The 24889-nt window shown below is 44.2% G+C and overlaps 1 protein-coding gene across 1 annotated transcript in view; it reads right to left on the minus strand.

The window, feature by feature from the left end:
* Window positions 1-23527, minus strand: part of LOC118793569 (B-cell scaffold protein with ankyrin repeats-like) — a 45506-nt gene extending 21979 nt beyond the window's left edge. Inside the window, exons 1-7 of the mRNA XM_036551793.1 lie at window positions 23515-23527; window positions 22372-22764; window positions 16800-16948; window positions 12657-12795; window positions 12114-12256; window positions 8981-9095; window positions 4410-4606 (exon numbers count right to left, since the gene is read on the minus strand). Coding sequence (XP_036407686.1) covers window positions 4410-4606; window positions 8981-9095; window positions 12114-12256; window positions 12657-12795; window positions 16800-16948; window positions 22372-22764; window positions 23515-23527 — 1149 coding nt within the window. The remainder of the gene's footprint in view (window positions 1-4409; window positions 4607-8980; window positions 9096-12113; window positions 12257-12656; window positions 12796-16799; window positions 16949-22371; window positions 22765-23514) is intronic.
* Between the last annotated feature and the right edge of the window lie 1362 nt (window positions 23528-24889).

Genomic DNA, 24889 nt, shown 5'->3' on the forward strand with positions numbered 1-24889 from the left:
ATACACAAACACACACACACACACACATACTAACACACATGCACACACACATACTCACATACACAAACACACACACACACACACACACACACACACACACATACTAACACACATGCACACACACATACTCACATGCACAAACACACACACACACACACACACACACCTCAAGCTCAAACAAATCACCACTATCCTTCACAATTTTCAAATAATGATCTGTTTCTAAGAGGGAGATATATGGTACAGTATGTTTATGAAAACAGCAAACACATACAGACCATGTGTTTGAATATATGACGCAGGTGGAGTGTCCCTTTGCTTATCAAGATATGGCGCATCAATGCAACGATGGATAAAGAGGCAGGCATTCCCCAGTGAACACCATCTAACATCTACAACATTAACAAAAAGCCACCGTTATTTGTTTATATGACACAAAAATCCCAAATCACAAGAGATGCTGAAGAGTGGAAGGAGGTCTATAGAACAAAGACATCTCCATCAGCACTGATTTTCAGTTTCATTTCATGTGTTCTTTATTTATTTTCATTTTACTTTGATGTTTTCATTCAATGAACCTGAGAGAGAGCTGCAGAAGAGTGATCTCATTGTTTCAGTGTGTGTTATTTTATTGTTCTGTTTGAGTGTGCACTGTCTCACCCATTAAATAAAACCATGCCCAGAGAGCGTGGCTTGCTTCTTGCTGTTGTCTGTGTCATTCCTGAATATTGAATCAGTGTGTATCATAATAACTGTGCATTTGTTCTGTACTTCACATGTATATGTATTTAGACTAAATATACAAATATCACTACAGTGTTAATATTCTATGAATATTTCAGTTAATCTCATACAGTACATACAGGGCGGCAGTGTAGCGTAGTGGTTAAGGAGCAGGACTCGTAACCGAAAGGTTGTCGGTTCGATCCCCGCTGGGACACTGCTGCTGTACCCTTGGGCAAGGTACTTAACCCGCAGTTGCCTCAGTAAATATCTAGCTGTATAAATGGATAACATTGTAAAGAACTATAATCTATGTAAGTCGCTTTGGATAAAAGCGTCTGCCAAATGAATAAATGTAAATGTACATATGTTGTCTGTTTTGTGAAAAATTCCATTTGTAGCCTTTTGCTCAGAGGTGCAGCCCCTCCTTACAAAAATGGGAAAACATCACTGAATTCCCCATGATGCAGGTTTACAGCGTGGTTTCCGGGAATGCACGGTGTTGTAAAAGCCTGGACCCCCTCACAGGTATAGGTTTTTGGGAAGAACACTCAGACCCCTCTATGGGGGAGTGGGTGTTTGCACTGCATGTGAACCAGACTCCGAAGTGCGTTTACGGTGTTCACGCGCTCCTTCCAGACGCAGTGTTAAAACCGCGGGCACGGACAGGCGTGATCGCCGGTGACCTCCTGCAGTTAACGCTTTCGCTCAGAAGCGAATTAACTTCCTGACAGTTGCCTGAGTGGCAGACGCTCAGAGGGAAATCTGTCATTTAGCACGTGTCATTTGGGGCGCTGGGGTGAACACGGTGGCGCAGGGGAGTGGATCCCCTTGGATTTTCGATATTTATTGGTGCTGGGAATCAGGCGGCAGCACAGTGGAGAGGGAAGGTCGCTGGTGCTCCTCCATGACCGCAAACGTGTCACACCATCATGATCTTTAATGTGCCAACAGAAACAAAAAAAATCAAGCAGGAAAAACAATGCGTCAAAGCAACACGGTATTTAATCTTCCTCCATTCTGAAGACTACTCCTCAGCCAACAAGTGATAAAACACATCTTTCTGAGCTTTTTTTTTTTCTCAGCCCGCTAGGATTTCCAGCGAATACACCCGCGCAGATGGCCTGCCACGGTGCCTCTACTCCAAACCCCCATCAGCATGTGCTCAATGGCCCCTGGTCATGTCTCAGTGGATGTGTAAAAAAAAAAAATAAAAATAAAAAACCCGGCCCATCTCTCCATTTGTCCTCGTTTGTGGAACAGCAAACATCTGTTTGAGGGAACCTTGGCCTGCATGGACAGTTAAACTGATCAGGGGGAGGAATGATCACTGAGGATACTGTAAATAGGATTTCCTGGCTCGCATCTTGAACAGATTTGGATGAAAAAGACAGAAGTCATTGAAACGCCATTCAAGTGAGAGTGAAATCCACTTTGTGGAAATGCGTGACTCTAAGTTAAATCATTGCTATCTTACTGATCAGCAGCAACAAGCCCTCACAACAGTCTCTGTAAGGGGTAAACAGAGTCATCACAGGTGGTCCCCACCTATGTAGTGGGCATTAAGTTTGAGCATATTTCCAATACATATCTAATACTCTCAACAGTCAATACAGTGCACCTGAGGTGAGATGCGGAATTTCTCATGAAATTTTAAAATCTAACCTACACACTTGTTCAGATGGCTTAGCCCCACTCAGTTCATTCACACAGGTCAGGCCAGCTCTAAGGAGGTCATTTCTGGCCCTGTGTCATCTTTATTTTCTATTTTTCTTTTCGATTACCAGCCTCTCCCAGTGAGCGGCTTTGATGTTGCTGTTACAGAGGAGTCCTGCTGAGCCTGCCCCATCTCACATTAGCTCTCTCTCTCTCTCTCTCTCTCTCTCTTCTATCTGCCATGTCTAACTGTAATTTTGAAGACAGTGGCTTTTCTCCAGGGTGCCCTCAGGCCTGTGTATACCACAGCCATTCAAATTTTATTTCATTAACTGCAAAGCATGTTAAAAAAATACGCTACTCAAAAATAAATAGGTTACACCTATGTTTGTGGGTCAGTCTAAATTACAAGTAGAATTCAAATGAGTAGCTACTATGTATGCCTACAGGTATTGGTGTGGAATATTTTCTTTTTTCAAAGCACCACTCTTCGCCGGACTACGGTGGAGTGAAGAACACGTAAACGCCTTTGTTTATGCCAGTTTGGAGTTACAGTGAACTCACCAGCATGTCCTTTGCTCTGCTTTTTCCTGCAGTTTACATAATCATCAGTACAGTGGGAATTCCCACTGTGGAGAGCAACGTGATTGCCAGCTCCATTAAGGTCTTCTAATGGACACACAGATCCATATTTGCACACCTATTAGAACGTGTATTGCCTGTCATTAGTAAATGAAGTGCTCAGGGGCTGTGAAACTCACTTCACTGTCCGTCCTGTTGGAAGTAGAAGCCAGTTTATCAGGATGAGGTTCTCACAATGTTAACATAAAAAACACCATTAGCAGGAATTTTCAGCATTAGTAGTCTCATGGACACAATAATGTGCGTAACTACCCTAAAGACCTCCCTGCATGATGTGCCATCAGCTAGGCAGGATCAAGCTCCGTTCGGAACATTCACAGGGCTATTGCATCCAGGACCTGTACTACACGGTACAGAAGGAAAAAGGTGTGCGTACCAGCCAGCACACCAAGAAATGTGCAACACCAGGGAACGTTTGCATATATAAGTGTCAGAACAGCAATGAGCAGTGCATATGAATTAGTGCCATCATCACAGGGGCTGACCTGAGATCAGCTGACCTCCCTCAGTGAGTGCGGGGAATACATAATCCAACTGCTTCACGGTGTAATGAGCTGACCTGGGTCGCCACGGTCATCAGAGATCAACCTCCCCCCGCGGCCTGTTGGCTCGTTCGTGGAGCTCCGCTCAGTAGTCCCCTGCCGTGGCTTTGTGCAGCAGTAAATCGCTGCTCTGTGATCGGCACCGCGTAACCTGCCCGACAGCGCCTTAAGAAGGTTTGAGTGGATAAAGTGTGGAGGGACCGTGGAGGGAGGGAGGCCGTTGTGAAAGGAGTCGGGGCAGGTGACAGATGTTTTCATCAGCGGGATGACAGCTCGGCAGGAGGATTTACCTTCTGTTTCTGCCGGTGTTTTTTTACTCTGTTACCAGGTCACACGTGGCAACACAAGACTACCAGTTTCATACCCCATACATTATTGGCAATTAGCAGACAGTCTTATCCAGAGCAACTTACATAGACTACTTTTTACATGTTATCCATGTTATGCAGCTGGGTATTTACTGAGGCAACTGTGGGTTAAGTCCCTTGCCTAAGGGTACAGCAGCAATTCCCCAGGGAGGAATGGAGCCTGCTACTTACTACTATGCTACACTGTCACCCCACACAATCCTACCAAATGCATTTCACAATAACAGAGAACATGGTTCCTTTGGGAATGGTGCAGTCATGAACCCTTGTACCCTTACTGGAGATAATTACTGTATCTGCTCCTATAATAACCCTACATTCATATTATACAGGCATCCCACAGAGGGGAACACCCATTGCTGATAGTTTTAATGTCTGTAAGATGGTGAAGCTGACCGATGCTTCCAGCAGATGATGAGCCACACATCCTGTGATTCGACAGAAATGAATTAGCTCGAAAAAAAAAAGTGTGGCTTACCAGCATTTCCTGCAGAAGGATATGGAGCTGGGCGTGGCCGTTTTTTTCGGCGAGCATCAGAGGGGTGTCCCCGTTGCCGTTGGCGATGCGGAGAGCGCGCTGACCTCCCGGGCACTGCAGGAGGATGTTGGCCACGCCCATCAGCCCGTTCTGGGCAGCAAAGTGGAGCAACGTGGGCAGATCTTCTGAATGCATCTCTGTCGACGAAGTGGAGCGGTTGGGGTTAGCTGCGGAATCCGTTAAAAACACAGCACACCGGGTTGGCTCATGTGGGGTCTAAGCAGATGTTTGCGTTTCTCTCCGTTACTCTTCTGTAAATCGAACACTGCCACGCCCTCGGCGCGGGGACTGGGGTCGGATTATTATGTAGATGAAATCCGTGGCGCATGCAGTGTAATATGTTTATGCACAGTGCGTGCGCGGGGGAAGGAGAAACATACGCCTTCTTCCAGAGCTCAAAGTCCCGGGGAAGCTGGTGAAACAGAGAACACACAGCCCAACACATTCTTAAACAGAAACAGAAACGCAAACGCTACCCCAAAGACCGCACGAGTAAACAAAGCCACAAGGCGAACACATATGACTGAGTCCCCAACAAAAAAGGCTTCGATGTCATCTTGAAACCTGACGCCGTGCTTGCTATTTTTCAACAGTGTTCCCTTTGTAGGAGTATTGACTGAGTACAGTGGTACAAATTAGCCAACTGACAACAGAGTCAAAGGAACGCCATAAATTCAACCACAGAGGTAATCAATCATTACAACTCCCTTGATTAAATGTATACATTCTTTCTTTAATCTGAATGATTGTGTCTAAATAAAACAGGCCTTGAATTTTGTGGCGTCTGAGTATTAATTTCACTGAGTGCACACGCTCTACAGGCATAACTGTGACAAAAGGTCACTACTTTTGAATCATTTGTGTTTTAGGTATAAATACTGATTTAAAATAGGTGCAACTTTAGCATCCCTCTTTTGCATCATTTAAAGGAATGTGAAGTGAGAGTCTGGTTTTGGACAAAGGGGCATCTCTTTCACAGACAGAATGCTTACATGTGAGAGTTTTTATTATGCCATAAATGTAAAATAGTGACAAGCTAATATTGTTATGATTATTATGAAATGTATGGACCCCAAGGTATTTTCTGACCATGTTAATGAAATGCATTGAGACTGTCTGTATCACATTTTCAGGTTGTCTATTGATGTGGCAGGTGTATCATAACAGCAGTGTTGCTTCATTGTTAGTTAATGAAAAACATCATTCTTCTCTTCTCAAGTAGGCAGGATAATTTCAAACAAGTGGCGAGATAATATTATATTTTATTTTATCCTGCCAAAGTTGTGTCTCTGTGGACTTCCTGTCAAACTGTGTCCCTATGGAGTTCCTGTCAGGGCTGTGTCCCTGCAGACTTCCTGTCAAAACTGTGTCCCGGTGGACTTCCTTCTTCCTGTAGCATTGTCTGCTTGACTAGCAGCCTAGTTTACATCACAGCCAGTTTGGGTTTGTGTTACAGTTTAGAATATGAATATGAGGATATGTATTTTTAATAATTTGTCTGCACAGTATGATTAAAACAAATGCATTAAAAACATTTCTAAATTACTAACCTCAAAAGTTTCTTCTCAAAGATTTTCTTTGCATTTCCCACTTCTTGCAAGTAATTTCTTTACAAAAGTAAGGTAAAATATAAATATTTTAAATGCCTATAAAGGACTAGATAAATGTTGCCAGTATTGATGCCAATGTTTTTGAAGTTGACACTTCTCTACAACCACCATCATTTTATTAAAAAAATGTGTCCTACATCAAACCACATGATCATTATTTACTTAAAGCTCTCATCAGTCACAGTAACAAGAGTAACAGTGACTCTGAATGTGTATAACTCTAGTGGGTATGTAGACTGCAACCGATGACATCATGCTAGTCTACCAGTCAGAGCATTCTGGGACTTCCCTGTGAGGGGAACTCCCTAACCGGGCTGAGTTGTGTCAGCGATCCGACACTTCCGCCAGATAATACTGACAAGCCCACCTGCAGCTTTGCTTGGATGGTATTAGCCTTTAAATGGGTGGTGTCATTTTAGTCAGTTATATCATTGCTGTGGGCCAGGAGGTTTAGCCAAGCTGAACACAACCCTTAAACATCTAAATGTCATTAAATATCAGCCTTTCAATAATGTTATGCTATTCATATCACAGGATCAGAGTGATGGTTTCAAAAGGGCAAATGCAGATCTATAACAGGTAAAGTTAGGGTTAAGATTGGGTGTCTGCCACAGCTGATCTCAGTGAGGCACTTTACCTTTGCACAGTCTGATCACTACGAGCAAGAGTGAGGATGTCATCTTAATAAAAACATTCAAACCCCTCTTTGGGGCTAGCCAAATGTTAAAGAGTGTTACTCTTAGAGAAAGAGATCTCTTCCTCAGACAGTGCAGCTGAGAGCCAAGAATATTGCTTCTGGGTGTAGGTAGAATACCAGAACATGTGTAGAATTAATTCTTCATGTCTGGTTCTTAATAAATATTTCTACTCTGGTCCCAGAACTACCATATTTGCCTTTCATGGATTTTCTCCTCTGCTGTCTTGGTTCACTGAAGAAACTTTAAGTTTCATGGGGGAAAAGTCAATACATGCCATCAAACTTTGAACTGTGTTTGCTCTCTTGCACTTCATTACTTGTGGTTTAAGAGGCTGGAATGAAGGATCGTGTCAATGGCGGTGATGTAAACGGATTAAGTTAAAACCTGCAGGTCTTTAAATACCCATATCACTCCTAATGACAACCCAATTCAGAATAAGCACCTGTCTCAAAGGTATAACTACAGAGCCATACTAGATACGACCTCCAACCTTCTGGATACAAGCCTGATTCCCTGACCGCACACCCATACATATAAAAGCCATAGTTAATAGGCTGGCCAGTGTACATTCCCTTTGAGTTCTCTGTAATTGATGTGCTGCATATACATTAGGGTGTTTGCTGCACACCTGACCTTGCATTTAGAGTCCAGAGGTCTAGAGTACAAACAGAATAATTAGATCTGCCCCCCCCCACCAGCGTTCATGAAGATTAACTGTGCTGAAATGGCTGGTGCAGAATATGTATTAGCCGCTATAAGGCCAGCAATCATCCCAGAGCACTGTTATTGAGTACATTCAACCAAAACCAAAGGTCAGATTAAAACAGACAAGACTCCCCCAACTTGCTAATACTGCTTTTATAACTACCAGAGGGAAATCAAGGGCTTTTAAAGCCCTATAAATATTTATAGGCAGAGAAAGAGACACAGAGAGAGAGAGAGCACTAAGGTGAGAGAGATGAAAGATCCTAAGTTTGATCCGTTTCCAATGCTTTTAAAATGATTTTTTTTTGTCCTCTCTCTCTCATAAATAATTAATTTTGTTTGACTTTCAGTACAACTTGCTTTTGGGACATTTTTAAACACAGAAATGTAAGCAAGGTATTACTATGATGAATTACATTTCAGGGGAACAGTATTTCCCCCAGGACCACAAGGATTGTATTAAGGTCCAGATATCTAATTCAACACATATTCACATATGGACTCAGAGGAGACGACTATATTTAAAATGGCAAAATAGGAACGTTAATACATACATAGCCCAACTACAACAGAACATGTTATAGGATAGTAGTTCCTATTCTCCACAGTTGTTCAAAGATTCATTAAACACCTCACTAAAATGATTTGTGGGAACTGTTCCAAAGATTATTTCCTGTGATGCAGACAGTTGCTGCAAATCTTCTGAATATCACAGAAATAATATTTGAATGTATAAAAGTTTTCTGCCCGCTGGTGTTTGTCAGCTGTGCAACCATGTTTTCTCCCATTGAGTCATACGTTTCATCTGTGTTAGCTAAGGACCCAGAGAGAACATATTAAACTTTAATTAAATTGGAAGAAAAATCTAAGTGTATTTTTAATTACTGATTTCTCCTGTTGACTCATACGTTTCATGTGTGTTAGCTGAGGACCCAGAGAGAACATATTAAACTTAAATTAAATTCCTGGGAAAATCTAAATACATTTTTAATTACTTATTCATTTCCCTGTCTTTATTACCCACGTTTTGTGAAGTTGCTAATGACAGTCACACAAAGTACATAGTGCATGTTCTGTTGCTATGTAGACACACTTCTAACAGTGACACGTTCATTGAAATCCTATGGGAATCACAGTAATGTGTGTCTATCAGACCAAGATTTCTGTGTGTGAGCCTGAACAATGAACACGGTACTGTTGAAATATGACCCTAAACCTGAACTCTCAAGTAAAAGATGACTAGCATATGACATAACTGTACTCTGTCTATGGAGATGCTAAGGTGTTCGTCATGGCAACAGGGGTAAGTGATGCTGAGCTGTGGGAAGAGATGCAGGTTTTCCGCTGATTTGCTGGCATCACTTCAGAGCAGGTGTTGATGATAACAGCACCACATCCACCTATACTCTACATGTCAGCGGATGCACAGCACACCTACTCTAAAGCCATTCCCGTGATGAGGCGACTTATTCCAGTTCACTGATGGGCAGACACTCACCACCTTCGTGACCCTCATCACACTGCAGGCCCTGGAAGCCCCCTGTTGGCATTCCCCCCATCAGGGTGGAGGTCAGCAGCTGATCCAGCTTCTCGGCCGAGGAGGTCTGGAAGGCCTGGACACAGACACAAACACACAGGGCACAGACAACCACCATCAAATCAAAGCCGATCTGCAGACATCGGGTGACAGATCAAGATGGCAATTCAGGCCTGGTGCTATGCTATGGGGGTGATAGGGCTGCATTGCACCCCCAGACAGTCCTCAGTGCACCCCAGTTGTCTTCTGATATCCCGATGTCTACATAGTATTTATGACTTTTTTTGTGCACCCCGTGGATTGCAATTGCATCCCTCTGTATTTTCTCCTGGCACTGAGTCTGTGGCCATTCAAAATGGCTGCTTGGCTTCAACAAGGCCCGGTGCTACGAATAAAATCAGAGGTGCTTTTGGTGATTGAAGTTTCTCTTTTTTTGAATTAGGGTGCCTTATCAGTCATCACAGCACAGACTCCACACCTATGAATCAAATCTGCTGTGAGATATCCAGCCATTGCTTTTTGGTATATGTATTCTGTCTATCAGCACTTCAAAGGGCTATATACAAAGCTAAATACAGATTAGACATTAAATACAAAACTTTTTTGCTGACATAATTAAACTAAGCCTAACCCAAACCCTAAACGTCTTTCAAAGTAATTTACAGTCTACATGTTCAGAAAGAGGACGTATAGGTGTGCCAATTCTGTACTCACTGCCCATAAAAGTGTAAAGAACATTGACTTGATTAGAATCTCCTGGTCCTCCACAGGAATAATTACCCCTCTGAATTAAGAGACATCTCCTCTAAATTAATTTAACCTTAATGAAGCACCATTAGGAAAGGCACCAAGTCTCCCAAAGTGTATGCAAAGTAAATTACCTGTATGCTGTGAATAAGGTTTTCATTGAAAGTTAGCGGTATACCGTGAATAAGGTTTTAGCTGAATATTAGCAATACCTTGTGAATAAAGGTTTGGCTGAAAGGTAGCAGCATGCCATGACTATGGTTTTGGATGAAAGTTATCAGACTGTTGTGAATAAGGATTCAGCTGAAAGTTAGCTGTATGCTGTGAATAGCTTTGGCTGAAAGTTAGCAGTATTCTGTGAGTAAGGTTTTCGGCAGAGTAAGCTCTCAATACAAGTCTTCAAAAATATTGGGTCCTGGAATCCCATGGTAAATGGCATAGCTTGATGACCTTCCTTGTTAAAGTCATAGCACGCTGTAAAAAGGGAATTATAGTATAGTATTATAGTATGCTTGCTTTGCAAGCAGTTCTGGAAAAGAATGTGTGCCAGATTAATAATATAGACACAATGAGCTTTCCTCTATATTTCCTATGCACACCCACACACACCCATGCGCGCGCACACACACACACACACACACACACACACACACAGAGAGAGAGAGAGAGAAAGAGAGAGAGAGAGACACTAAATAGATGATCTCCACAATACTGATCGGAAAAATCCAAGTACTTTCAGCCAAACATTTTCCCTGGATTGATTTATCACTGAGAAGAGCCATTTGTGCTCTCTACAAACCCCTAAACAAATCATGCTACAGTTAGGTATAAAAGGTTCCCGTTTAAGATCAATTTCCTCCTGCACCTCCACTCCTCCACTTTTAAATTGACTGCAGAATGCTAAATAATGTTTTGCTTGCTACTTGAGGCTGTGCAGTACCTCTGTGTGCTATCTCATTTGTCTCCCCCATCGGCCTACCTGGTGGCCCTCCAAGTTCTACTCACCCCCCCCCACTCCACTCCACCCCCTTCCCTCCACCATGTCCCCATCACGTGGAGCACCTACAAATCAGACCTGGCTATCAATCATGAAGAACAAAGGGACCTGAACAGGGGACCCTGCTATAATATTTCTGTGATCCAGGCCATGTACTCCAGACCCATGAGATCACAGACACCCCACGCCTTTTCACATAACTCTCATATTTAAGGCTGACATTCACTGATGTGTGATACAGTGAGCCTTATTTTGAAACGCAGTCTTTTAACAGAGACCTCACATGCAAGTCAAAATGCAGGCGTGCCCAGAACAACTGCAGTGTTTTGACAACAGCCTGGAAGCTGCTTGAGTTGAACCCTCTGACAGAGACGTAAATGACATTGTTGACTGATGCGTGCAAATTCACATGGGTGCAGTCCATGTGACCTCACATAGAGCACACCCACAAGCCAATTTGGAAATATCTCATGCTGGTTCAGTTCCCCACTGGGGCATTGCCGTTGTACCCTTAGGTAAGGTACTTAACCCAAAATTGCTTCAGTAAATATCTAGCTGTATGAATGGATAAAACTGTAACCTATGTAAGTTGCTCTAGATAAGAGCATCTGCTAAATGACAATAATAATAAAAATAAAATATCCGGTGAGTCAGGACAGTTATGTCAAGCATTTAAATCCTGCATTGGAGGTCAGCCTTGCATATCGCTGCGTTTTTCCTGCGACTGTCACGTGCGAGATGTAATTGCGGAAGTCTTTTGGACGCAGGGCAGATACGGACAGAGTCAGGTGGAGTGGAGTCCGGGAGAGTTTGGGTTTTGAAATGCAAATCCTGCAGCCACAACAATGCACACCGCCGCCATTGTTTGATGTTGACGGCGAAGCTGTTTTGTATGCAGCGTTGCTGGTAGTTACAGAGTCTGAGAGAGAATGCCATGTTCTTTGCCTCATCTTTCTTTGTAAGGGCAAAACAGTGCTGACATGACAAGATGAGATTAAAGATCGCCCGTTTTAAAGGGATTACTCCAGCGCTTGTTTCATAGAGCTGCAGTGTAATGAACAGCAGATGCCTCCGCCCTATTGACTTGAGTGCACTTATTTTTTGAGGCCTCCCATAAACATCCCTGAAGAGAAACAAGACTTAATGCTGAGTTTGATTCTGTAACTTATCACAGAGAGGCATCTGCAATATTTAAATCTTAATTTGGCAGAGCCTGGCGCAGCAAAGCCACATTGTGAGGGATCTGTAGTTTATCGTAAATAAGCCACTGCGATATGTAAATTTGGATTTGACCATGTCTGCTGAAGCAGAAGATGCGTTGTGAGAGGAGACTGCCTCACTCGGTCTTACCTGGAACATGAAGTCCATGGGGTCGGCAGCTTTCTTCAGGAGGAGGGCAATCTCATCCATGGTGCTGTAGTACTGCAATTCCCCTTCCGCTGTCACAACCCCTCCGCAGTACAGCGTTACACCTACCGTTCCTGCAGGAAAGTCTGCAGCACATTTTCCAAACACTCATCTTAGTCCACCTTTATCTCATCTTAATGTCACCTTTATCTCACCTTAATCTCACCTTTATCTTGCCTTCATCAAAGCTTCATTTTACCTTTGTCTCACCTTTATCATTGCTTCATCTCACCTTTGAGAGCATGACTGTTGCTGTTTAGTTGACTTTGCACACACACACACACACACACACACACACACACACAATATGGCCAGAAACAGAAAACAAAGAAACAACCTCATGGGAAAGCTTCATTTTCAAAGGAGACCTTTTCAGTTAACCCAAAAGGCTACGTAGGTGATACCAGAATCCAGTTCACAGTGTAGGTACAACTTTCATAAAGACTAAAGAAGTATATTGAAGAGAAAATGGAGAGCTGTTCCCACCTGGAGCTGTTACACATAGGGTGTGATCGTTCCAGCTGCTTGGCTTCACTCTGGTCCTCTCCTTTTTCCCCTGAAACTCCACCTCCGCGTCTTTACTGTTCACAGCATCTCTCAGCAGAATGAAGACCTCCCCCGGGTTCTGCAGAAAGGTGTGAGCGCAACACAGTGGTTTCGCAGTCCCTCCTAATGTTCCCTCCGACACGCTTTCACTGCCCGTTATTAGGGTGTAATTATGCACTGATTACAATGGAACTGCTGTGCAATGTGATGAACGGCGCCTCACAAATCAGGCGCAGTTTGATATTAGCTTTCAGCACGTGGAGGAACAGTGGCTTCCTGTCAGAGAGTTTGATGTGACAGCTGTCTTCAGATTGCAATTAATTTAGGAAGTGATTAAATCCAGGCACGACGCAAAAACGATGCAGCTTGCACCGGCATCTCAGTCCGTGACCTTAAGAGAATGGCAACACACTGCCAAGTCAGGATCCATAGTTTGAGAAGAACAAAGTTGGAAAGGAGCTTTGATTAAATCACACCCTCATTTCTGGGGAACAATCTGGAGAATTTGCTGTGTGGAATGTAAGGATGTGTTTCAGATGGAGGACGGTCCTCAGACCCTGAACACGCAGGTGAGCACGCTGTTGTGGGCTTCTCTCCTCTGTCTGTGCCACATGACAGCAGACCGCCACTTTTAGACCTGGCTGCCTCTGCGGTCGCGTATGAGCGGTCAGAGAGCCGGCCCTCCGGGAACCAGTTCCCTGGAACTGAGCGCATGATGGCAACCTGTCATCACCTCCTCGGTGCAGACACTACAAGCCGTTGCACTCACTCAACCCCATGTAAAGAGGTGTGAACTCACAGTGTGTAAGCAAAGGAGGCCGGAGGACTCGGGTGACCACACTCTCCGCCAGTTCATCACACCGTCTTCGTCTCCACCACAGCCAGTGAAAAACTGAGGCAGGATGGCATATTCACAGGAAAGGAAGAGCCTTATGTCTTGTTGTCGCCCCTTGGCTTTTTGTTGAATCAGGGCAAGTTACCTGTGTTCCAGGTCGATCGGCAAACAGAGTGATTTTTTTTTTTTTGTGGCCTTAGCTCTAAGGACCCTCTTTCCACAGGAAGCTCTATCTGCTTTATTATGGCCTGGAGTCTGAGAGCAGAGGGGGTTCTTAGAATCCAGCTCTACTTTTAGTCACAGAATATAAATCGGCCATTTGCTGGAAAGCTTTCTCTTTAATCATTAACCAACGGCTCTCACCGCTGTCAGTCTGACAAAGCAGGGAGCATGGGAGAGCTCTGAGTCAGTTGCTCGGAAAGCTGGACGTAAGTCTGATGATTTATTTGTTGACTGGTTTATTTAAGCACTGACGCTGGGGCTGAAGGGACAGAAATAGTCCCCTTTCCCCTGTACCTGACACAAGCTACATACACAGACAAGGAAAGACCCATTTTCCAAAACAATGTTATGAAATCAACTTCTTTGTTTCAGGAATGGCTGGACTTAATCCACTGATACAATGAATTTTAAAAATTCATTAATGTACAAAATGTGAATATCAGTTTTTTGATGGATACAGAATTTCTCAGCAAGACCTCTTGCTCAATAAAAAATGAATCTGCTGCATATCTGTAGCTAGCTACATAACAATTAGCTGGGCTAAACTGTTGCAATTAGCAGCTCAACTTTGTTTCAAGATTTGCTAGAAGAAATGTGTAAGGCATTGTTCTGACTGTTCCAGGTTGAACCAACAAAACCTGGAGTTCTTTTATCTTGTGAACTATAACATTCAAGATTCTGTGTTATGAAGACCCTTACTGGATATTTTAGGACATATCTTTGGAAATAAAATCATTAAACAATAAGACAAATGATCCTTTTGCTTTTTTTATTTCTAAGCACACTACATTTTTTTAAATAACACCTCTTAGGACTATACTCTCTGACCAGGTCTAATTCAACTTCCTATCAAAGGCCAATTTTAACTCAGTATTGTTGGCCTCAAGAAATCTGGAGCATAGCTTGACAATTAGACATGGGTGTGATAGTGATAGTGGAGAGGTATCAAGTATCTATAAAAGATGGGAAATATTTGTAAAAATAATAATGATAAAGGCAGAAAACTTTTATAATTTCAGTATTCTGTTCTGCTCTTAGTCTGACTGAAGTTTTGAGTATGTTGTTTTTCTTTCACCGTGTCTAAAGGGGTATGAATCTAAGAACTAGCAGAGAGACCGCTGAGCTGCCCGGGGGTAAGGGAGAGAGATGCTGGTGATCTCTGCTATGACTTTTATGGCTTCTGGAGTAAGAGCAATAGTTTGAAAACTGACTGTTAACTGACAAATGACCGGGAGTCAGTGCTGTGTTTCCCTCACCCCTTCCTGTGTGTGAGATGTTTGTACCGTTCCTGTGTGTGAGATGTTTGTACCACACATTACCGCTTCAGCGGCAGTGATCTATGCCTCCCTGGTTTTGCCTGTGGCTTAGCAGAGGTGTTGGCTGGGTCTAAGCTACCTGCCTAAGCAGTTCCTGCGCTGCTATTGGCTGAGGCTGAAGTCTCCTGAGGTTGTAACCTCGCCAAGGACCACAGGGATCTCCCCGTCTCTCTCCTGTTACCACCTGGGACCAAGAGAGCAGCCCAGTGAGTGGTTGTTACATTCCAGAACCCTTCATCTCCAATTTAGCCAGCCCAGCCTCACATTTAGGCTCTATTCTGGTTGCATATGTCTACAGGAATGGTGTATGTCCACACACACTCCCCTGGCTTGACTACAAGCTTGCTGCTTGCTTAACCGGATGCATGTTTGCAGTTGAGTTACTGCTCAAATGACCTTGTCATCACCTATTTGCCTATCTGCTCAGACCATGATGAGCTCTTATAATTGTACATTATATTTCAGGTTTTTATCCTATTTTTATTACACTGGATACAATTATGCTCCTTTCTCCTGCAAATATAAGTCCATAGCTGCATCTAGAACTACCTTTGATCTGGATCCACTCTCACAGGACAAAAACTCCCATTGCTGCACTAATCCTGCTTGCAATTCACTTTGCTGTGGAAATAATCACTATGATCTCTATGTGTCCTACCTCCTCAATCAAGCAAAAATGTATTTCTCAGCCCATGTTATGGAGACTTTTACCCAATCCAGTGAAAAACCTGCATCCCTTCACAATACAGTCTGAAGCAGTCTCAACAGTGCTTTCAACTGGAAATGTTCTATCCAACCCCGGTGCTTCAAGCAACCATCTGTAAATAGGAACAGTCAAATATGTCTCTGCAGTACTGCTCTCTGTTTCAGAACTACTGACTCAACTCAGGTTATTCAACAGCATCCAGGTCTGATTCAACTTCCTATCAAAGAGCAATTTTACAATTTCATTTGGGAGCAAAGATATAGTTGCCGGACAGATCAAAGAAATGCAGCATACTATTTGCAGGATAAGAGCAGATGTTTGTCCAAGAATAACTCGCTATTTACTTATCTTTTTCCTGTAATAGTAGCTTGCCCACCATCGTTTTAAAGAAATCGCATGCACATTAATGGCCTCTGATTGGCTGAGCCTGATGGTGGCTGGGGACAGCTGGAAGAGGAAATGCTACCAAATAGGATTGGAACCCTGCCAGAGTTTTAGTTTCTTGGCTTAGTTCATTGGCTTTCACCTGGAATGGAAAGGGACTGCCACCATTGTGCAGCAGTATACTCTAAAACAGCAGTAAGCAGCAGCACTATAGTATACTATAGTACTGATGCTCAATGCCTTGTGAATTTACTACAAGTGGTGCTATACTTTTTTTCCAGTGGAATTAATAACAATAACTGGATTAATAACAATTATTTTAATTAAAGGAATGTATTGTAATAGATTACATAAATAAAAAATGTATCATACCGCAGAAATATGCAGAGACGTGCAACACAATATGTGTTATGTAGCAAGGTTATTAAAACACTAAATGTATAATAAAAGCAAAGCTTGGGCTCCACGGCAGCAGAAAAATTCATTTGTAAAGGTGTTGCAGGGTCAGCAGCACTTTGGCGGTGGGTGAGACTCCAGAGTGTGAAACGCATACAACCGCAGCGGGTGGCACCAAAAGGGAGGGAACCAGTCGTGCGTGTGTGCACTGCGCGGTGTCTCACCTCACACGGCACCCTCGGTGGCACCACCAGCACGTGGGCTCTGGCGGAGACGGCGGTGGCGGCGGTGGCCGACGGGCCCTTGTCCAGCTTCAGCTCCAGAGCCGCCACGCGGGCCGTGAGGGCGCTGACATCCACGGAGGCCTGGTTACCTGGCGAACGGACTGCCGTTACACACCGCTCACAGCTCAACAAGCGGGCTAGCAGAAAAGCACAAGGAGTGGCTCTATGTGTCTGCCGTGGCTGACAGTAAGCAGAAAGGAGGAAAAATGAGAGACTCAATACTTTGCCATGCGATCCTCTTATCGGGAGGACTGCTATGTTTTTATGTTTTGTCATAACAGAGGAGATTTCAGAGGTGGAGTGGCTCAGGCCCTGGCCCCGCCGATGGCTGCTACCTTCGTGCTAGGTCAGGCTGAATACCGGGAACATTTAGATTTGCATGTGTGATAGTGAAAGTGAGCAGTGACATATGAGGAAGGCTGGAGATTTGCATGTGATTTGCTTCTGCATAACGCCACACTTTTTGCTAAATCGTAGCTCTGTCAAAGAGACTGCTACTGCCATGCAGGGAGGGCCTTTTAAACCCACATCACACAAAGTGCAGGTGCATACACACACACACACATGTGTGTAGTTAAAAACATACACACACACACACACATATGCAGGCACACACGCTCAGGCTTACAAATACACAGACACACTGGCGCAAACACAAATACACACAATACATACATGTGCGTAGAAACTCAAACACACACATGCACACACTCACACACATTCAAATACACACACACGCACTGGCACAAACACAAATACACACAATACACACACACACACACACACACACACGCACACACACACATTCAAATACACACACACGCACTGACACAAACACAAATACATACAATACACACACACACACACACACACATTCAAATACACACACACGCACTGACACAAACACAAATACACACAATACACACACACACACACACACACAGACATACTGACACACACACACACACACACACAGACATACTGACACATGCACACATACACACACACACACACAGACATACTGACACACACACACATACACACACACACACACACACACATTCAAATACACATACATGCACTGGCACAAACACACACAGACATACTGACACACACACACACACATTCAAATACACATACATGCACTGGCACAAACACAAATACACACAATACACACACACACACACACACACACACACACACACAGACATACTGACACACACACACACAGACATACTGACACACACACACACACACACAGACATACTGACACATGCACACATACACACACACACACAGACATACTGACACACACACACATACACACACACACACACACACACACACATTCAAATACACATACATGCACTGGCACAAACACACACAGACATACTGACACACACACACACACATTCAAATACAAATACACACACACATTCAAATACACATACATGCACTGGCACAAACACAAATACACACAATACACACACACAGACATACTGGGCGGCAGTGTAGCATAGTGGTTAAGGAGCAGGACTCGTAACCGAAAGGTTGCCGGTTCGATCCCCGCTGGGACACTGCTGCTGTACCCTTGGGCAAGGTACTTAACCCACAATTGCCTCAGTAAATATCCAGCTGTATAAATGGATAACATTGTAAAGAACTGTAACCTATGTAAGTCGCTTTGGATAAAAGCGTCTGCCAAATGAATAAATGTAAATGTAAAATACTGACACACACACACACACACACACACACACAGACATACTAACACACACACATTCAAATACACATACATGCACTGGCACAAACACAAATACACACACACACACACAGATGTGTAGAGAGGACACTGAGCCATAAGTGAAAGGGGTTCTAGGAGCATTGTAAAGAAAGTGTTCTTCATATCTGCTCGCAGCAGAATAGCACAGAATATGTTGCATTATACATCTGTGCCCCTTTGACACACTCAAAGGATTTGTGCAGGAGTGGCAGTTTCAAAGCTGTCTGTCTGCATAATGTTCTCATGGCAACAGGTGGCAAACAATGCAGTGTGCCGCAGTGCTTTTTTCCGAGGAGTTTCATTCTGAGCCGAAGCGATTTACTCCTTCACTTTATCTGGAACTCGCTGCATGCCTTGACTCCACTCAGTCGTGGCCTACAATTGCATTGTGGGTATTTAGCCTGGATATGCTGCTGCCATTCACCAGCTATTACCACTCCTCTGAAGACCAGCCCCGGGGTGCACAGTCTCTGAGTGGGATATGTGTTCCACACCTACACAGTGAGAGCGAGTTCAGCTCTATCGAATGGCTAAAACTTTGCATTAAGTTTAGTGTACATTTAGGCAGCCCTGTGGTATCAATTCCGCATTGGGACAAAGTCCAGACCAGTGCTTCTGATACAATATTTGTATCAACTTCCATATCAGAAGCCGGACTTGGCACGGACTCAGAAGACAGACCAAACAGGAAAGTGCACACATGCCTTCAGTTCTTCAGGGCTTGTCTTTAGTTCTCCGTAAAATAAACTCAGTTCTCTTCTTCAACACCATACCTGTTTCCACATACACATACACCGGGCCGCAGTGTAGCATAGTGGTTAAGGAGCAGGCCTTGTAACCGAAAGGTTGCCGGTTCGATCCCTGCTTGGACACTGCTGCTGTGCCCTTGGGCAAGGTACTTAACCCACAATTGCCTCCGTAAATATCCAGCTGTATAAATGGATGACATTGTAAAGAACTGTAACCTATGTACGTCGCTTTGGATAAAAGCGTCTGCTAAATGAATAAATATAAATGTACTTTAAAGCTTAATTTTCTCTATTTAAGTTTCATTTTGTCTGCCTGCCTCGAAACATCTCTCAGTGTACATAAACAATAAGCAGTGCATGGGCCAATCTCTCTTCCTATGGATACTTTTCTCTCACTGTTTCTGTCATTCACAAATACACAGTCCCTCACTGGTTTTCACTGACACCTTCAGCACCTTCTCCTTTTTTTTCCGTGCCCAAAACCGCACGTCGTCCACGCAATGCCGGACCGTTTTCGCCTTAACCGTGTCATTTCTTATTCTGCAGCGGGGCGGTAAATTTCGACGCCGCTACGCACAAAGTGTAATTACTTGTCAAGGCCCAGGCTGAGATAATGAAGATGCGACAGGCAGCAAGCAATGAAGCCTCCTCACCTGGGCGGGTGTGTAATTACTTTACCAGGGTTTGAAAATCACAATACAAAACGTAAAATGGATTCAATTCTTTCAGCTGGCAGTGACAAGTTATTTCGCACGGTCGCACGATTTTCAGGCGGCAGGCAATATCTTACAGTTATGACTGGCTGAGTCTAAATTAAGCGCACAATTCTCTGACATGTCATTTAACTTTGACCTACATGCTTTCGCAATTATATAAACTTTCCTCGGGCAACACCATTTGTGCCTCCTCTTTGACTATTCTACTTTTAATTGGGCACAGCATAATAAAACCACATATTTTACCTAATCATTTTACCTGCAGTTCAGTAGATGGAGCTCAGATTATGCTGAGATCACAGAAACCCTTACAGCAGCAGTAATGGTGGTGCAGATTAAACCAGAGACTCGCAGGGTTAAATCCCAGTTTGATAATGATTAATAATAATCACACATCAAATAAAAAAAAAAACGCATGACACGACCTGAAGGATATGACACAAAATATTTTAGGCTGTGAAGCAATGAATCAAAATGTATTTTTTTTTTTTTTAGCGAGCGTTACTATCACCACTACTCCCTCTACTATGACCAAAAACAGATTATGTGAACAGCACCATAGGTAACAGTAATAGTACAGACACTGGTAGTACTACCAGTATCCCTGTCTTTTCACTAAAACACAGAGCTCTCCTTTAATAGCATGTGAGAAATGTTGGAATTAAGTTCTCTTATTTGAATATAACTGAGACCCGGGCTTCTGCTCCCAAATATAGTCTCAGGAGCTTGACACAGAGAAGACACACCCCTGAGATACCCTGTCCTGAACTTGCTGAATCGCTGAACCACAACAGAGCCTCTTAGACAGGCTGAGTGAAGCGTCATTCTGTTAGCTGCCGCGGTCGGGCGGGATATGGAGTGAGCTCACAGCGGCACCTTCTCAGCAGAACTAAACCCTCTAAATCCCTCCTGTCACCTGCGTTCCAAAGAGCTCCACACGCCCATTGTTCAGCAGATAAAGCTACCTCCAAGCTGCAGCGCATTCCGCGAGGCTCTCGGGGATTACAACCTGTTCTGTACACTTTGCAGGGACAAAGGACCACAAAAGCCGAAGCCTCGGCACCTCTCCTCGTTAGGGGCTTTACTGTATGCTGCTGTCCGAGACTGATGACTCTGTTAGCCTCCTCTGCTTGTGTCAGATTAGAGAACAGGGCTCTGTTTGAGGAAGTGGTGGCTGCCGTCCTATGCTAAATGGAACATGGAGTATAACATTTTAGTTTGTTTAATTGTGTGCGTCAACCATCGATAAAAGGCCAGTAGCTTGGTAGGGTACCTTTTTTCTGTGGGAGCTGCTTTTATGATATTTGTTTTTATTGTGATTTATTGTGATTTTTTCACTCCAGCCAATTGGAGCCCAAGTGTGGCCTTTTATTGGTGTTTATCAGCTACTTTTCTGTCTCTGTCTTTTTGGTAACAACATTCGTTCTTTAAGTCCTGATGAAACGTGGCGCGTCTAAATGACAGTTGGGAGAACACCGCTCTGTCTGAAACCACCATTTGACACGGGCTCTGCTGACACAAAGCTATGTGTCTGTCTGCACGCTCTGAAGGTGATCTGCCGGTTGAGTTCAGCTGGGCGTTTCGGTTTCAGCGACAGCACATGACAGAAGACAAGCCGCCTGCGGCGTGCCCGAACTCGCTGTCGCGGAGAGGGGACCTCAGCTCCAGCACTGCGCAGGGCACAGGGCTCACTCCACACCTGCTGTCAGCATGCTCAGCCAGAGGCAATGGTGCAAGACCCCCCCCCCACCCCCATGCAGTGAAATACACACCCACGCACTCACACACACACAAATAAAACAGTCACACCCTCTCACATACACATGCACACACATACACACACCCACACACTCACACACATGCAAATAAAACACTCACAAGCTCACACATACACACAAATACACACACACACACACACACACTCACACACGCAAAAAAACCACTCACACCCTCACACATACACATGCACACGCAAATAAAACACTCATACCCTCACACATACACATGCACATACACACACATACCTTGCACAAACACACATGCACACACACACACACACACACACACACACACATGCACACACCCTCACACATATACATGCACACACACACCCTCACAGATACACACACATGCACACTCCCTCACACATAAAAACAAACACAAGCACACGCCCCCACACACACACACACACACACACACACACACACATACACACACACACGGCCACGCTACGCACGCATGCGTGTTTGACCCCGGCTCCATACCTCTCTGCACGATCTCGGTGACGGCCGACAGGTACTCCTGAGCGTCCTGCTCGCTGGAGCACTGCAGGCACCCCTCCCCGAGGGGCACCATCTCCCGCAGGGGGGCCAGGCTGTCCACCCCGCAGAGCAGCACCACCACGGCGCCGGCCGGCTGCAGCACCCGGGCCAGGAAGAACCTGCGGATCTGGCACAGGCCCTCCAGCATGCCCTGTGACAGGATGAGCAGCTTGCAGCGGTAGCGGCCCAGACGCAGGAAGTCCTCCTTCTTGCTGGACACCGTGGCGATGTCGTAGCAGCAGATCCCCTCCTCCCGGATGGGGCCCGCGAAGACCGACCGCAGGTATGAGGCCCACGGCTCGGCCTCCGCCTCGTGGATGATCAGCAGGTCCTCCGCTGCAGGGGAGGGGGGGAGGGGGGAGAGAGCGAGCGAAGCGCTGGTTTCTCTGTGTCGCGGCTAAACACTAACCACACAGCCGGAGCCTCACGGAGAGGCTCGCACGTTGGCGAGAAAATGATTAAGATTTATGACAGCGACGTAATAATCAATTTAACGGCCTTTCATTCTCATTTTCCTGGAAAATTAACTTGGATTACTGTGAGATATGCGAATTAAAATGTTTTATCGTTTAAAACAGTAAAGCCATTAGCTTTGCAATTTTTATGCATTAAAAAAAGGAAGCGCTGATCTTTTCGGGCAAAGGTTAGCACAGTTAAAACAATATTCCTATTAATAAATAAGAATTCTTAATCATTCTCTCAATTTCTCTCTCTCTATAGATATATAGATAGATGTATGGATGTATACTCATTTGTTTTGGTAACAGTATATAAATTGTAAAGTACAGCACGTAAATGTGTACTTAATTTATCTATTTATGTCATCAGAAAAGTTATGTTGATAGCAGGACTCATAATAAAGAATGTACATGATGTATATATATCCATATTCATTTTTTAAATTCAGCTACTTATTGACTACAATGCGCTGTAGCATTGATGTGTATATATACCTTGATAAATACAAAGATATAAGATCACACGCTTGTGAGGCTGTGACATAGTTATCTTCAGCCAGCATTCGATAAATAAATGGCTACGGAGCACAGCGAAGGGTAAGAGAAGGCAAAGAGGTAGACCACTGACCTGCGGTGCTCATCTTGCAGTGGGTCCGTGTGATGTGAAAGCTTCTCTCCGCGGAGGCAGGAAAAGCAACTCTGAGGACATAGGCGCTATTGTCAGCCAGTATTCTGATTGCTATTTATGGGTTGGGAGTTTCCTGCCGATCGAGATTGGACGGAGAGATGGGTCGGCTGTTACAGGTGATCCGAGGGCAGGGTGGCGACTTTTCCCTACACCTGTGGCCACAGCCCTGTCACTCTGTCAAGCTGTTGTTCCTAAAGAAAGAATGGAATACTTATTATACTGACTGCCAAAAAAAAAAAACATATGGAAAGCAAAAGAAAGAAAAAAGAAATAAGACTGGAGGTACAATAAGGGCAGTTGACTGTATCGCCTTTAATGGCTGAAGCTTTCAAAGGAAGATGCAATGTGATATTAATGTCTGAGTGCTAATTACTGGCTGGTGTTTGAGCAGAATCTAACTTCCCTTTGTGTCTACATGCATCTATTTTCGAGGTTCACGGTTGAGGGGCTGTCATGGCCGACATGCTTCGATGGGCAGCCCACCCCCCAGGTGACACTATGTGCTGGTTATAATATAGATAGATACAGATATAGTACTGGTTATAATCTGTCCCAGTACTAAACCCCCAAATTCGTCTTTGAACAACACAATGCTCAAGTAAACCTGGGAAACCCACATATGTAATGTAACAGCAATGCTTACACCACTTTGGTTTCAGGAATATGTGTGCGTGGGCATGTGAAGAAACATTTTACATATGTTTTTCTTCAATGGTGTTACTATGGCAAGGTTCTTGGTCAAATGCAGTGCCTCAGACCACCACACATAATGGGCCCACAGGTTAATACATAACTGGCTGGCACCAATCTGTAAAGCTGTTATGCAAAAACCGAGGATGAGGTTCATGTGTGTGATCGGGGAGGACACAGGCTCTCTCGTTTGTGAAGAAAGTCTAGCGCTTAAAACTTTTTTTTCTTTGAAAAATAGAAGTCTGTCACAAAAATGCATTAGCGTCATTGCATGCATTTATGATGAATCAAAGTTACTTCAGGAGACGTTATGTCACATTGTTGTAAAACAGGATATCCATGTCAGGATCAGAAAGAGGGCGAGCCAAAGTTTTTTTTTATGATGTCATAATGGCAGTTTATTCAAATTTGTGTCATGTGCTCCAGCCTCTGTTCCACAGAGGGGATTGTGCTTCAGCATTGCACGCTGTGAGCTTCGGTGACAAATTATTCAGCGGTATTTCACTCTGGGAACATTAGTGAAGCCTGGCACCTCTCCACACCCCACCCCCCCCCAGCATCACTGTACCAGGGATACCCTTCTCTATATCCTCACAGCTGTCAGCCTTAGCAGATTAGCACAGCA

This window comes from Megalops cyprinoides, chromosome 18 (assembly GCF_013368585.1).
Source record: "Megalops cyprinoides isolate fMegCyp1 chromosome 18, fMegCyp1.pri, whole genome shotgun sequence".
In the NCBI taxonomy this organism is placed as follows: Eukaryota; Metazoa; Chordata; class Actinopteri; order Elopiformes; family Megalopidae; genus Megalops; species Megalops cyprinoides.